Source organism: Zerene cesonia, chromosome 22, assembly GCF_012273895.1.
Source record: "Zerene cesonia ecotype Mississippi chromosome 22, Zerene_cesonia_1.1, whole genome shotgun sequence".
NCBI classification, from domain to species: Eukaryota; Metazoa; Arthropoda; class Insecta; order Lepidoptera; family Pieridae; genus Zerene; species Zerene cesonia.
The window spans coordinates 675,328-689,055 of record NC_052123.1 but is presented as its reverse complement, the minus strand read 5'-3'; the positions used below and the strand labels follow the sequence as shown (position 1 = coordinate 689,055).

The 13,728-nt window shown below is 33.0% G+C and overlaps 3 protein-coding genes across 3 annotated transcripts; 1 reads left to right on the top strand and 2 right to left on the bottom strand.

Annotated features, from left to right (window-relative positions):
• The first annotated feature begins 1,213 nt into the window (after positions 1–1,213).
• Positions 1,214–13,396, top strand: LOC119836111 (pro-resilin-like). The gene is made up of 7 exons (XM_038361363.1): positions 1,214–1,341; positions 2,844–2,875; positions 5,850–5,973; positions 7,518–7,672; positions 11,645–11,780; positions 12,292–12,378; positions 12,735–13,396. Exons 2-7 carry the CDS (start codon positions 2,861–2,863, stop codon positions 12,842–12,844), a joined length of 627 nt encoding a protein of 208 aa, XP_038217291.1. The 5' UTR covers positions 1,214–1,341; positions 2,844–2,860; the 3' UTR covers positions 12,845–13,396.
• LOC119836109 (ommochrome-binding protein-like) lies at positions 7,697–8,882 on the bottom strand. Its single transcript, XM_038361360.1, has one exon. It carries the CDS (start codon positions 8,848–8,850, stop codon positions 7,996–7,998), a length of 855 nt encoding a protein of 284 aa, XP_038217288.1. The 5' UTR covers positions 8,851–8,882; the 3' UTR covers positions 7,697–7,995.
• On the bottom strand, positions 9,396–10,248 carry LOC119836110 (ommochrome-binding protein-like). Its single transcript, XM_038361362.1, has one exon. The coding sequence runs from the start codon at positions 10,228–10,230 to the stop codon at positions 9,400–9,402; it is 831 nt and encodes a 276-aa protein (XP_038217290.1). The 5' UTR covers positions 10,231–10,248; the 3' UTR covers positions 9,396–9,399.
• Positions 13,397–13,728: the final 332 nt, after the last annotated feature.

Here is a 13,728-nt window from a genome sequence, read left to right as displayed (position 1 = left end):
AAGAATGAGATGGCTCTACATGGCATGGCAATCATCACTACATAGAAAAAATCAAAGTCCTCTTCCGCCGTCTGTGTGTGTGTCTGTAAAAATTACTCTACAGATTTTGATCGTTTTCTTGTTCAATAGATAGAGTGATTCATGATGGAGGTTTATATAAACATGCATTACACTTCTACGAATTTAACGCGTGCGAAGCCGCGGGCAATAGCTAGTCGTATCATAAAATTTACTGTTACAGATTAAAATAAATACACGAACAACACATTTTCGCATTTATATTTAATAAAATAAATGTTCTAGTGCACATATGATAAGAAGAAAGGGATTCGAAATTTGAATTGTGCATTCCCGACACAACAATTCATATTAATAAAAAATGAATTTTAATAGGGATCGCTAAACAAGTTTATGGCAATAAAACAACAACAAAATCACCACGCTTGTATATTTTATGCAACAGCGCTATGATAAGATTTTATTTCATTTTCTACCCTGCTTGGCCTATGATACCGCAGTGAAGCAATTTTGTAATAAATAAACGTATATTTTGTATATAAAAAAAGCATAGGTGTTACATCTAGATATTACATTTCGTCTGTGCCTGTGTTTGTCATTAAATTCACTCCTCCCAACCTAAATTTAAAGCCGGGCCGATATAACGAAATTTCACCTTTTGCATCTTAGAATTAAATCGAAAATAGTTTACATTTTTTAATAATTGGAATGCGAATGAAGCCGCAGAAAAATACTGTTTTTAAAAATTTTTTGAATACAGATCTTTTTTATGTGTCTTTTGCCTAGACGACACATGGAAAAAAACATGTTGCCTACCTACTCACTGGCTATTGCTCACTTTTAGGAATGTGTTTCGACGGATATAAACAATTGCTTATTCCGGTATCTTAACTTTTTAATTTGTTTCGTCGTCACTGTCGGATAAGGATATCCTCTTGCAGGGATGAAAGTCTAACAGTACCTATCTAAAAATATCAAATTATTGTGACGATAAATTACGACAAACGTTTTTATTATCTGTACATTGCGAGATCACGACTTGCACTTGGCCGTAAATGTTTTATTAGCACAGATCTGCATACATAATGCATGTTGTAAATCTCATTAGTTGAAAATCATATTGCACGTACGCTAATAAGTATATCATAATATGATGAGCCCCACGCTTCATAAAAACTATAAAACTATCATTTCGCGAAACTGTATCACAGTGTGTGTTTGATCTAGAGCGTTGCCGCTGTGCGTATCCGAATTTACCGCGAAAATTGCATACGTTAAAAAGGCGCGAAAAGGTTTCAAGTGATTTAGTAATAATATTTTGAGGTTAGTTATTTTTTTTAGTTAATACTTAATGTAATAATTTAATGACAGGTATCCGAATAATCCAATAAGTAATCAAGGCAGCAATGAAAATTTACGCTATTACCATACCTCTTAAATATTACTTAAATATTAAAGAGAACGAAAATAGAAGCCTTTGTTTTGATTTATTGTAACTTACAAATTAAAAAATAACAAGTCTTAAGTATTTGTTTATTATTTTTAATATACTTTATTCTATATACTTTATTCAAACTCATTTTTGCTACTATAAACTTCTTTAAAAAGAACTTTTTTAAATTGCCTTTTTATTCGATATTTGAATAATTAATGGATTCTCTTATGAGAGCTAATATCAGATTTCCGTCTGACTTTCCCCATGCAAAGGCTACACATGTCTTTCTGATTTAACATGATAACCCTTCACTCTAATTAGCCTAGTTTTTATACTTCATATTTGAGTTCTAAAATGTAACATACTGTACAATGTAGTGTAACGATTTCTCGTTTTAAACTATTTGCTTATTTTACTCTTACTTCATATTACTTAATATTACTAACTTTATTTTCAAAAATGGCTAACTCATGTATGGATTATGGTTAGAAATTTACCAAGTACCTACCCTATTTGGAGTTCTTTATGATTTTGCCCCTGCATTTTAATTGTAATTTTTTTTATAATCTTAGTTTAAACTTTTTGTCTATCGCTAGCGGTCCGCCCTCTCTTTGCTCGTGGTTCGTACATAGCCTATAGCCTTCCTCAATAAATGAGCTATGATTAGTGCGTTTAAACAAACAAACAAACAAACTCTTCAGCTTTATAATATTAGTAGCTACAACTTTATAACAGTTTACATTCTGCTGAAAATCAGTATCCTAGTTGCGTCTTGAACTGATAATTTTGCAAACATTATTTTGTATTATATGTATAATGTGATTATGGTTAAATGGTTTTTATTTTAAACACACAAACAGACTGTATAGAAAGTTACTTTTGATACTGCTAAGTTTTTTAGACACCATGCCTACAACGTTTTATATCCTAAAAAAATCTAATGAAGAAAGCGTTTGAATGCTATTTAACTAGAATTATATTTAACCATATTATATTTTACAAATAACAACACAGTTATAACACATAGTGAATGTACTAACAGAGTTAGCAATGATTAACGTATATTATAGCAATGAACTAACTGACACCCGCGACTTCGAATGCACTTAGCGACAGCACGCGAAAATAAATCATGATAATTATCTTTCTCTGTTTCAAACGAAATTTCTCTTCGAAATAAGTATTATATAGTATACATTCGCTTAGATGAGATACAAATACTCTTTAGAGTTTTTATTATTGTACAAACTTAAACCACACTTAAGTTAGTCGAGCGCGTCTAATTCGCATTTATGTAATGTCGAAAATGTAACATTATTTACTTAGTAACCATTTAGTAATCTGTGGTATTATGTTAAAAACGCATAATAAGTACGAGTTTCTTTTGCAGAATTTGAAAAACAACAAATGGCGTTCTTCAAGGTATGTAGTCATATCACATTGTTTATGTATTGTTAATAAATATGTGTTAGGAAGTTGATTTAAAAACATAACACCAGATACATATTATACTATATGCATATTTTACTACGTGTCTGTAATGAAATTGCTGGTATTAACAACGATATTAAATTTTTTTTAATTATAAAAAAATCTATACATAGGTAGGTAGAATAATGCTATATATTGTTGATAGAATATAAATTCGGATTAATACTTTTTGAGTTATATTATTGTAGTGTAGAATGCTCCTACTAAATACTATCGTAAATAATAATTTCACATACCTCTGGTTTGGTACGCATATCCGACTTGTTTCTCTCAAAAATACGCAATTTGTCACGCACAATAAACCTAACAAATTATTATTACTGTCGCTCGATTATTAAGAAATTCCATTTCGTCATGACATACATATCATAACTAGCTTATATTTCTATACATAATACTTTAAACAATAATTCTTACCTACAAAAGAGGTCACCAACTGGAGAAGAGTCCTAACATTCAAATTCTAAAGCACAAAAAGAATCACGCCTATCAGTTGAAAAGTGAAAACCCTCGGGTCTATCGAGTAACAAAATAAAAAAAAAACATTCGAATTTCGAAATTCTTTGTCCAGAAAAACGCGGGAATTACAAAAGTAAGGTTATGTCAGTCGGAAATGTAGTTTTCTGATAAAAGAAATCCAGTGTAAATTTTTGCAATATCCGTAGTCGGATAAAAATTTTATATGAAATCCAATATCAAACAATGAATAAGGAATAAAATTTATGAGTAATGTTAAAGATGGAGTATAAAATTAAAATTGACAACGTAATTTGATCTGGTTATACTGTCCGGTGTATTTGTTTAGAAATTGCAAATTATCAGTTGATTTTGGGATAATTACCCGCACGAGCTGTACGAGTCATTAATCATACTGGCCCAAATAATATAGGGCAGGGCCATAGACGCCATGGTGTTGCAAGTTTTGACGAAATTATATCGGAATGCTTATGATCATGGGTCCTAGTAGTCTTATTATGTGTTTCTTGACCCCTTGGGCATGGGGCATGCAGTGTATACCAGTTTCATATGGCAACATGATTTATTACAGTGCCAATAATTTACACTTATGTTGTAAAGGGGAACTTTTGTATTTTTGTATGTTTGTAACGTTTTCACGTAAAAACTGATGGCCTGAGTGCAAAAATATAAACTGGGTAAATAAAATATCTGTACGAAAAAAAAAACTGCCCTTATCTCATGGGTCTTCATAAAATAACACACGCCAAAAAAAAACATTTTGACTGTATGTCTTATTAGTCCTGCTTTATTTGTTATTGTTATTAAATAAATAAAAGAAAGAGAAAAGAAGAAGAAAAGATTTATTTAAAACCTACTTCAACAAAAGGAGATGGTTATCAATTCGACTGCGTATATTTTTTTACATTGTTACCTCAGAACATTCGAATCGGTGAATCATTTTTTTTTTTTGAAAGCTGGTATCTCTCGTGTGTTCTCATTAAATTTCGTCTAGTTCTAACAATTTGAAAATTACTTCATCAACAAGGCATCGAACCTAGGGCCTAGCTTTATTTTAACCACTGCACCATGGAGACGGTCATAGTGTAAGCCGGAGTCAAGCATAAATCAGAGTGAAGTAACCGGCACTATCCTAGAAGACAATGCTGCGTACATTCACTCTGTTAAGATGAGGTTTACATGGAGAGTTGTTTTATAAATATATGGTTGTCTTTTTAGAAATCCCTGCTGATATAATAAATGTGAAATTATCTCTGTCTATATCTTTTTCACATCTAAATTACTGAAGCGATTTGGATATATTGATACAGAGATAGTTTGAGACCGAAGAAAGGAGATAGGATAGTTTTCATCGGGACTGTCTATCTTATCCTTTAACGATGCGGATGAAGCCGCAGGGTGGAAAGACAGCTTCTTTGTCATCATCGAGTTTGAAAGCGAATTTATTATATTTTCTGTAGCGATTTTTTTATATTTTTTTATTTATGTATTTATTATTTTGTTATTAAACATTTGATCCAATTTTATGCAGACAGTGTCAATACAATTTTATGTCAAGTTACCCAAAATAACTTAGTAAATGCATTCTAGGATTAATTGTTAGAGTAGCTTTAAAACTAATTGTTGTAATATTTACGAATCAACAAACTTTTGATTAAATCCTACAGTTTTGTTATACTCTATTACTTATGACGATCCATCTTATTCCATTTTGTAAAAACAGTAAAATAGAGTCATGTAAGCCCAGAATATAACAATTAATGGTTGTTTCTGTCGTAACAATGCTTGTGTGGCGGCCATAGTTTATATTCAGTTCTCAGAGGAAAAAATTATTCCTTGATCGGTCTGTTTTCTCTTGTTTCCCGACTGCGATAAAAGGAGGGTTAGGTTTTTCGAGCGATGCGCGAATTGCTTAATGGGTTTCATCTTACATCTTATCATGTTTGATTAGGTTTACATGTGTGCGTGATAATCAAATTTAAAAAAAAATTAAAATTTTTGGCGTTAAAGTTTTTGTTCAGTCTTTCAAGTAGTCTTTTTGAAGGTTTTTTTACTCTATCCAAGTTGTCACAGGTTAAAAAAATATAGTCAAGACCGACCGAGATAGTAGAAAAATATAGACCAGCCACAGATTATATAAAACTAGCTTTTGCCCGCGGCTTCGCACGCGTTAATTCGGACTAGTTTAATAGATGTTATTAAATATAATCCTTATATAATATTACGTATAATAATTTAATATAATATTATATAAACCTTCCACTTGAATAACTGTGTCTATTAAAAAAAAACCATCAAACTCCGTTGCGTAGCTTTAAAGATTTAAGTATACATAGGGACATAGGGACAGAGAAAGCGACTTTGTTTTATACTATATAGTGATTATGATATTTCTGAATGAATAATTACTATTCACATTGGTTTTCAGATTGTCATTATTACATTGCTAGCGTCGTTGGCACATTGCGAGCCGCCTGTCACCGGATACTACAATGGAGGTTATAATAATGGATTGAATCGGCCGAACAACAATTATTTACCGCCCAATGCAGGTAAATATTAACAACTAGCGGTCCGCAAGGCTTCGCCCGTGGTACATATAGCCTATAGCCTTCCTCAATAAATGGTCTATCTAACAATGAAAGAAATTTTAAATCGGAGTTCCTGAGAATGGAGAGAAAAGGAGAGAATCCAGTAGTTCCTGAGATTAGTGCAAACAAACAAACAAACTCTTCAGCTTTATTAGTATAAATAAATAGCTAATATTAGTATAGATTTATTCAACCGACGTCCCAAATGTCTTTATATCTCAATTCGGCTGTCTTTTTTGGACTTTGACGACAACTCCGTGGGTTTCCAACCGATTGACATGATTTTATTCGTGTTTGATAGGGAATTATTGACATTTGGTCCCATTTTTTGGCTCCTCGTCGCAGGGACGTCGGCTACCTTTTTCATATTAAGAATTTTGTCTGGGTTACTTTTATACGTATAGCACCTGATAATGAAAGGCAATATAAGTTATAATATTTATATTTCGTAATCGAGTTTCGAAATTCGTGACTTTCACTTCATTGTTTATAAAAAACAATAAATTAAAACTTAAGATCAGTATCTACAGCGTATCTTGATAAAAATTAAGAATAGTTAATGCTAATTTTGTGTTTTCTTAGTCTCGACTTAGCATTTACTTCCTACAAACTTTCCTTTTCCTTCCTTGCACTATCACTACATTTTTAAATAACATACTCATGACACAATCCTGTTCTACTAATCCTACTAATATTATAAATGCGAAAGTTTGTGAGGATGTGTGTGTGTTTTTGTTGCTCTTTCACGCAAAAACTACTGAACCGATTGCAATGAAATTTGGTACGTAGACAGCTGGACAGCTGGAATAACATATAGGCAACTTTTTATCCCGATATTCCTACGGGATACGGACTTACGCGGGTGAAACCGCGGGGCGCAGCTAGTATTATAAACGAGAAAGTTTGTAAGTAGATGGATTGATGTATGGATGTTTGATACTTTGTCACGCATGATGTATATCGGTTTAAATCAGACACAGACACAGAAATTAACACAAAATATAACTCATTATTCTGAATGAATCCCCCCTTTTTATTAATCAACTAGCATACCCGACCACGCGATGTAATATGATGTGGCTGAGTAATAATTAAAAATATTATGATTATTAATTATTGGGATAATTAGTCGATATAAAAACTATCATATATCTTAAATTGGACCAAATTACACATAAAATGCCAAATTTCATCAAAATCGGTTGAGTTGGTTAAGAGTTCATTGGGAACATACATCATGACACTGGATTTTTATATATTAAGATAAAAACACTACTCCGACCTTGCATGTATTATCCGCGTGTGGCAGAAAAAGTATTATCAATGCGGATAAATCCAATATTTATATATTTTCGCATTATCTTTAGCGTAATCATCTTGATTCATTTCAGCTTCAAAGGTGCAATTATTCTTAAATGATAATATTGGCTGCAGCAGTTTATACAAGCATTAATTTATTGTTTCATCAATATTTCTTTCATCCATACATCCTAATTTTTTTTCAGGTTATACACCCCCTAACGCCTATCTACCTCCGCACACTGGGTCATACCCAGGCTCAGATTACAACGGTCTAAATCATAATCAAGGTTATGATAATGGTCACGGTCAGAATCACGGACACGGTCATGGTCATGGGCATGGTGATGACAATGAAGTGGTATGTATTTTTTGATATAGAATATATAATAACCTACGTTTATGGTGGATAGATAGAAATGTTTAATTAAAAATCGTTTGACTAACAAAAGTATATTATCTAATATATCACATAATTATATGACAGCACTTACATTTCCTAAAGTTCGTTTTTAAACATTCCAAAATCCCTTCAAAATAAATTAGAGCGCTATTTACATTCTTGTGTATGTCATTTTGTACAAATATATAATTAAAATCCTTATTAAAATGTTTATTACATCTCCAATAAATAAAATAGATACAAATTATTAAAGCTGCGTTATTTACTATCGAATAAAACGATCATTCAACGGAATTCCTCTTGACATTGTAAACGAAATAAGAATTGATCGGAGTCAATCTATAAATATTATCATCGGTTGCATAGAAAATGTCACCATAGTCACCAAATATTATACTCCTGGGGTAAAATGATAAAGTCGCGACTTTAGCCGCTGTCCCGTTCCGACAGTCGATTTCGTACAGCCCACCATCCGTCACTCCGAACGTTTTCATTTCGTCACTGAGAAAATGGTAAACGACGGTCAGATCTCTGTTTTTCACAACCTCCACACCGTCTACCGCACAGAAAACACCGCACATCGTGACGAAGTGGATGTTCCTTTTGAAGTCCACGTCGAGTTCCATAATCGTTCTCATATTACCCACTTTGACTGCGCGCGTTCCCAGATTGAAGATTTTGTATATCATGTGATTATTCGCATCGATTATAAACATGGCGTTGTTGCGGATGACTATTTTGAAAATGTTCATATTGTAAAGACCGATGTTAGTAGCCACGTTGGAGACTGGATCGTACTTGTATAAACCGTTGTCGGATCCGAAATACACATCACCGGTATCCTGGTCCACAGCGGTTGCCTTATTCTTTGATATTCCGTTGATTTTCTTCGCATTTTTCGTGATCACGTTTATGTACGCTCTGCCTGAATTCTGCAGAGCGTCATCCATGTACATGAAGTAGAGGTTTCTCGTTGACGAATCGTACGCTAGCTCTTTTGGGTCTTTGAACTGGTCCGTGAGTAGATCCTGTTTGTAGAGCCGGCCGCCGATTTTCTGTATTGGGGAATCTGTGAGGTACACGGTCACTTTTGCCTCCACACTAAGGATCGTTACTAGAGTTATTACAAGGTACATTATGATTCGTGCACTATACGTCACTATGTGGATCATACTGAGGCCAATTGAGAATGTTTTCATCATTTATCTGGTTGAGGTTAAACTAATTTACGTTTGCTGCTGGTTTATTGTGATCGTCGAATTTGATCTTTATGGCCTTGGATTAGAATACCGTTTTGATTCAATTGGCCCGAACCTGGTTTGGAGTGAGCAAGTATGAAAATTGTCATAATCGTCCGGAGGTCATTTGGGACAGCTCATCTCTTACTAATGCGTTTAATTGTGTTCGTTGTATTGGAGCAAATTGTTTAAACATTTTTGGTACAACAGGTTACCATAACTGTAAATAATATTTATATTTTCCCTGAGTATAAATACCTGTAAAATTTTACCCTTTATTTCCACAAAGTTATGATGGCTATTAAATATTTAACCTTAAACTATTTACGAATCATTTAATCGAGTTGAACTTAATAATTGGTGTATAACATAATACGTTTTAAAAAGAAAAATAAAAGTGAACATAATGTATCATAATTAATATATTTACAATCACAGCTTATAACATTAATCCGAACAATCATTACTAGGTTTCAGTCTAACCAGACTCGTTGCATTAGAATAAACCATATGATTTTCATTATCAAACGCAAGGCCGAACGCATCATCTACCGCCAATACTTTATCTAGACTCACTTCTTCCTTATTAACTTTGTAAATACCATCCATCATACATACATACGCATTTCCATTTATATCTGTTGTCAAACCCCGCACGCTATCACCTTGAGTCTCTTTATATAACACAGCATCTTTCGTGCCTTTCTTCTGTCCAAACAAACCAGTAGCATTTGTGTAGAATAGTACATCTTCATTGTCAATGACGAAGTGATCGACTTTAGTGTCTTCTAGATCTTTGAACCTCGTGGAAGTACCGTCGATGAAAGTATAAAGGAATTGTCTTGGAAAGTCTGAATAGTACAAAATGTCCTTGAAGTAAAGAGTCCATATATTAGCGTCTCCCTCACCAACATATTCTGCTTTCTTGGACATGTGATTATACTTGTATATACCCTCGCTGCCACCTATGTACACTTCGTGGTTCTTCTGGTCTACTGTTTGTGCAAAACCGTTGGATACTCCGGCTACGTCGCCGAACTCTCTGGTGTTTAGGTTGATAAATGCTGTTTTGAATACATCGTCTTCTTTGTTAACGCTATAGCTGAAATACAGAGTGTTAGTGCTGTAATCTACAGTCATCAAGTACGGTCTATCAATGTCCGATTTTAGAACTTCCTTGTCGTGGTATACTTGGTTGATGGTAACACCATTGCATTTTTCTTTAACCACTGCCGCTTGGATGACGAGAGAGCTTGATAGAAGGAGTAGCAGATGCATTTCTGAAACGTGAAAAGTGATAGAGAGAGAGAGAATTATACAGTCTTTTAGTATGAACAAGTAGCTACAAAATAAAGAATTAATGTATGTAGAATGCTAAATTCAGTTTGATAGGATTCATGTGATTTGAAAACTGTGATATTTTTAAGCGCTAATTCTTTATGTATATTAGTCAACCGAAACAGGTTCTCTATATTTTGTGTTTTTAATTTTTGTATAATATTTTTCTCAAATAACTCAAGGTCAAAACTGCTTATTACATAAAATATAACAAATTAATCACTTACCCGTTATGTGTTGCGGTCAAATTATTACTAAATAGATATATGAATTTAATATAATTCAACGAATAGAACAGGAAACGTATAGAGTCACTATTTTATTTTATAATCGGTACGGAACCTTTATTTGTTAGAAATAATGTTCATTTAATAATCAATATAAATTTGGTATCATTAAAACGAGTATCCGATAATATTTACAATAAATTATACCTTGTCGATAAACAAAGCATAGTAAATCCGTATTTATACCAGAAAGGGCATAAAAGAAGTGAAAATAGAATCATATCTAGAAGCGGAAAGCTCGGAGTCGAATCACAATACAATTCTTTCGCAATTATAAGAATCACACATTTTTTTAGTCACAATATCGACTCTATGTATTTGCTTCCTCGAAGATCAACCAAAGGTTATCAATTAGGTGATAAATACATATAATATATAATTAGTTTCGTTCTTATATTGTTGACTGTTGTTTTATACCAAGATTTTGTCTAAGACTCTTAACGTGAAGGTCGGGGTTTGGACTCAATGTTTACTATAATTTATAAAGATCTACGCATTTGTTAAGGTCGGTTAGACTAGGAATTGTTTGTATATGAAACTCAGGAATAAGGTAAATTTTTACACGATAACGAATTTTCAAAATCAGTTCAGTAGTTTTTGAGATTAGACCTTACAATTATAATATATGTACAATAGTAATGATTTTTATAGCTCATGTCTTATTCTGATGTCTAAGCTATATTAATGTGCAGCTTTCATTAAAATTCATTCAGTGGTTTATACTGAACGAGTAACAAACATCCATCCATCCAAATTTATGAACTTTTGTCGTTTTTAATTTTACTAGGATGATTCTAATCGCTTCTTGAGATTAGGGCGAAGGAACCAACTCTTCAGATGTCAATTAAAAATAGATTTATATCTAATATATAAAGTTCTCATGTCACAGTTTTCGTTGCCATACACCTCCGAAACGGCTTGACCGATTTTGATGAATTATTTGTGCTTATCCGGTATCTATGAGAATCGGCCAACATCTATTTTTAATCCCCCTAAATGATCAGATTAAGGCAGAACAGCGTTTGCCGGGTGCAGCTAGTTATATATATATTTCTTTATATTTTCAGCCGAAAGCTTACGAATTCGGTTATTCAGTGAAAGACGCGAAGTCTGGCAACGATTACGACAGACGCGAAATGTCTGACGGCAACGTGGTGCGGGGAGAGTACAGGGTGCACCTCCCCGATGGAAGGACACAAATTGGTGAGTTTGCACGATCTAATCACTGAGCCAATGAGGTACAAGCGTATTTTTACAATAAAGAGTTATTGTTATTGTTACATCCTGACGGCTGTTGGAAATGCGAAAGTGTGTTTGTTTGTTTGTCTGTCACATCGCAATGGAGTGAGTTTGTTATATCTGGAGATAGGAGGATAGAGTTGTATAAGCTGCTTTTTAAAAAATATTTATATTTTTATAAAATAGTTGCTCTTAATGTGAACAAAGTTATATTTTAGGAGTTCCGTAGGCGGAATTTTCATAATCTTTATAATTTATACTAGCTGTTCGCCCCGGCTTCGCCTGTGGTACATATATAATAATATAGCCTATAACATTCAGTGCAGCGGCAGCTTTCTAATGGTGAATTATTGAAATCGATCCAGTGGTTTTGCGTAAAAACATTACAACCATACAAAAATACATACATTTCCACCTTATAATATTAAAGAGAGAATATTAATTTGTTAGAATTATCAATTTATTATTCATACAGTATCATACCACGCGGACTGGCAAACGGGATTTCACGCCGACGTCAGGTACGAGGGGGAGGCGCAGTATCCTGATACTAATGTTTTGGGTGAGTTTCTGGGGGGGAGACGGGGGACTGTGTTAAGATATTCATTGAACTTGGCTCGAGAATAATTTTTAATATAAGAGAAACTATTGTTTATATGGTTAGAAGCTAACTAATTTATGCAGCGGATAATAAATCACAATCAGTCACATAGACTAGTAACAAAATGAGGTTAGTTTGGCCGAACGTTGAAAAATCAAGGTTTGAACAGAGAGGCATAATTCTAAATGATTCGACATGTATAAGACTCAATAGCTAAACGAGTTGGGACAAGTTATGAAAAGCGACATCTGTTATCTTTAGTGACAATTATTCATCCAACAAAATATTAAAACACAAATATTTTTTTTTTCATCTAGGATCCGGTTATAACTACAACGCGCCGGATTTCGGCGGCTCGTTGACCGGTTTCCATGGCAACGGGCAACAGTTGCCCAAACCCTCGTACGGGCCTCCCGCCTTCCATTGATTTTCATATAAGTGTCAATAGAATTGCTAGATTATATCTATGTTTATGGGAAATTATCGCTTCTAATTTTTTTTGTTGTGTGTTTGACAGATCTGATTGTTCATGATTTTTTTTTATGTTACGGAGCCAAAACAAAGCCAGAATGTTTTATTTCTGGTTAAAAGATCTGGTTGGCTTTTGTTTAAAATTTACTGTATCACAAATATATAAAAAAAACCTTATCATTTTTTAAGTAATTAAAAAAAGTAAATTCGATTTTCCAATGCGTCCAATACAAGAAAAATTGAACAAGGTTAAATATAATTTTTATCATTATTCATAATATGAATATTATGAATGATTTAATAATAAAAATTTATATTGTAATACATGGACCCTAAAAACATTACTCACTACAATATTGTTAAGTTGTGAAATAACATCAGTCATTCATGTTTATATATGTATAAGCTTTCTATTGACAATAAGACCGAAAAGTATTAACCAGTAGTTGATAAGATTTTTGTACAAATGTAGCTATATTTTTATATTGAATAAATGATTTTTGTATAAGTTTAGTTTTATTTTCCTCTATATTCTTCATGTTTTTGATCCCTGTTCACAAATTAAATTTAATAGTTATATTTATCATTTTATCAGGCTACTTTAAATATTTCTTTCAGGTTATTCCTATAATAGAAACATAACGTAATTCAATCAAGCCATTCTGCAATATCTTAGTCTCACTTGCTTTTATAATGGGTATACATAATTACTAAGTACTGGCGATTGAAATCAGGGTAACTCATGAAATTATTGTATTGTCACCGATTTTTTTTTTTTTTTTATTGTGTGATAGGGAAGCGCTTGACTAGCATCTCGCCTGCTGGTAAGCGTAGATGTAG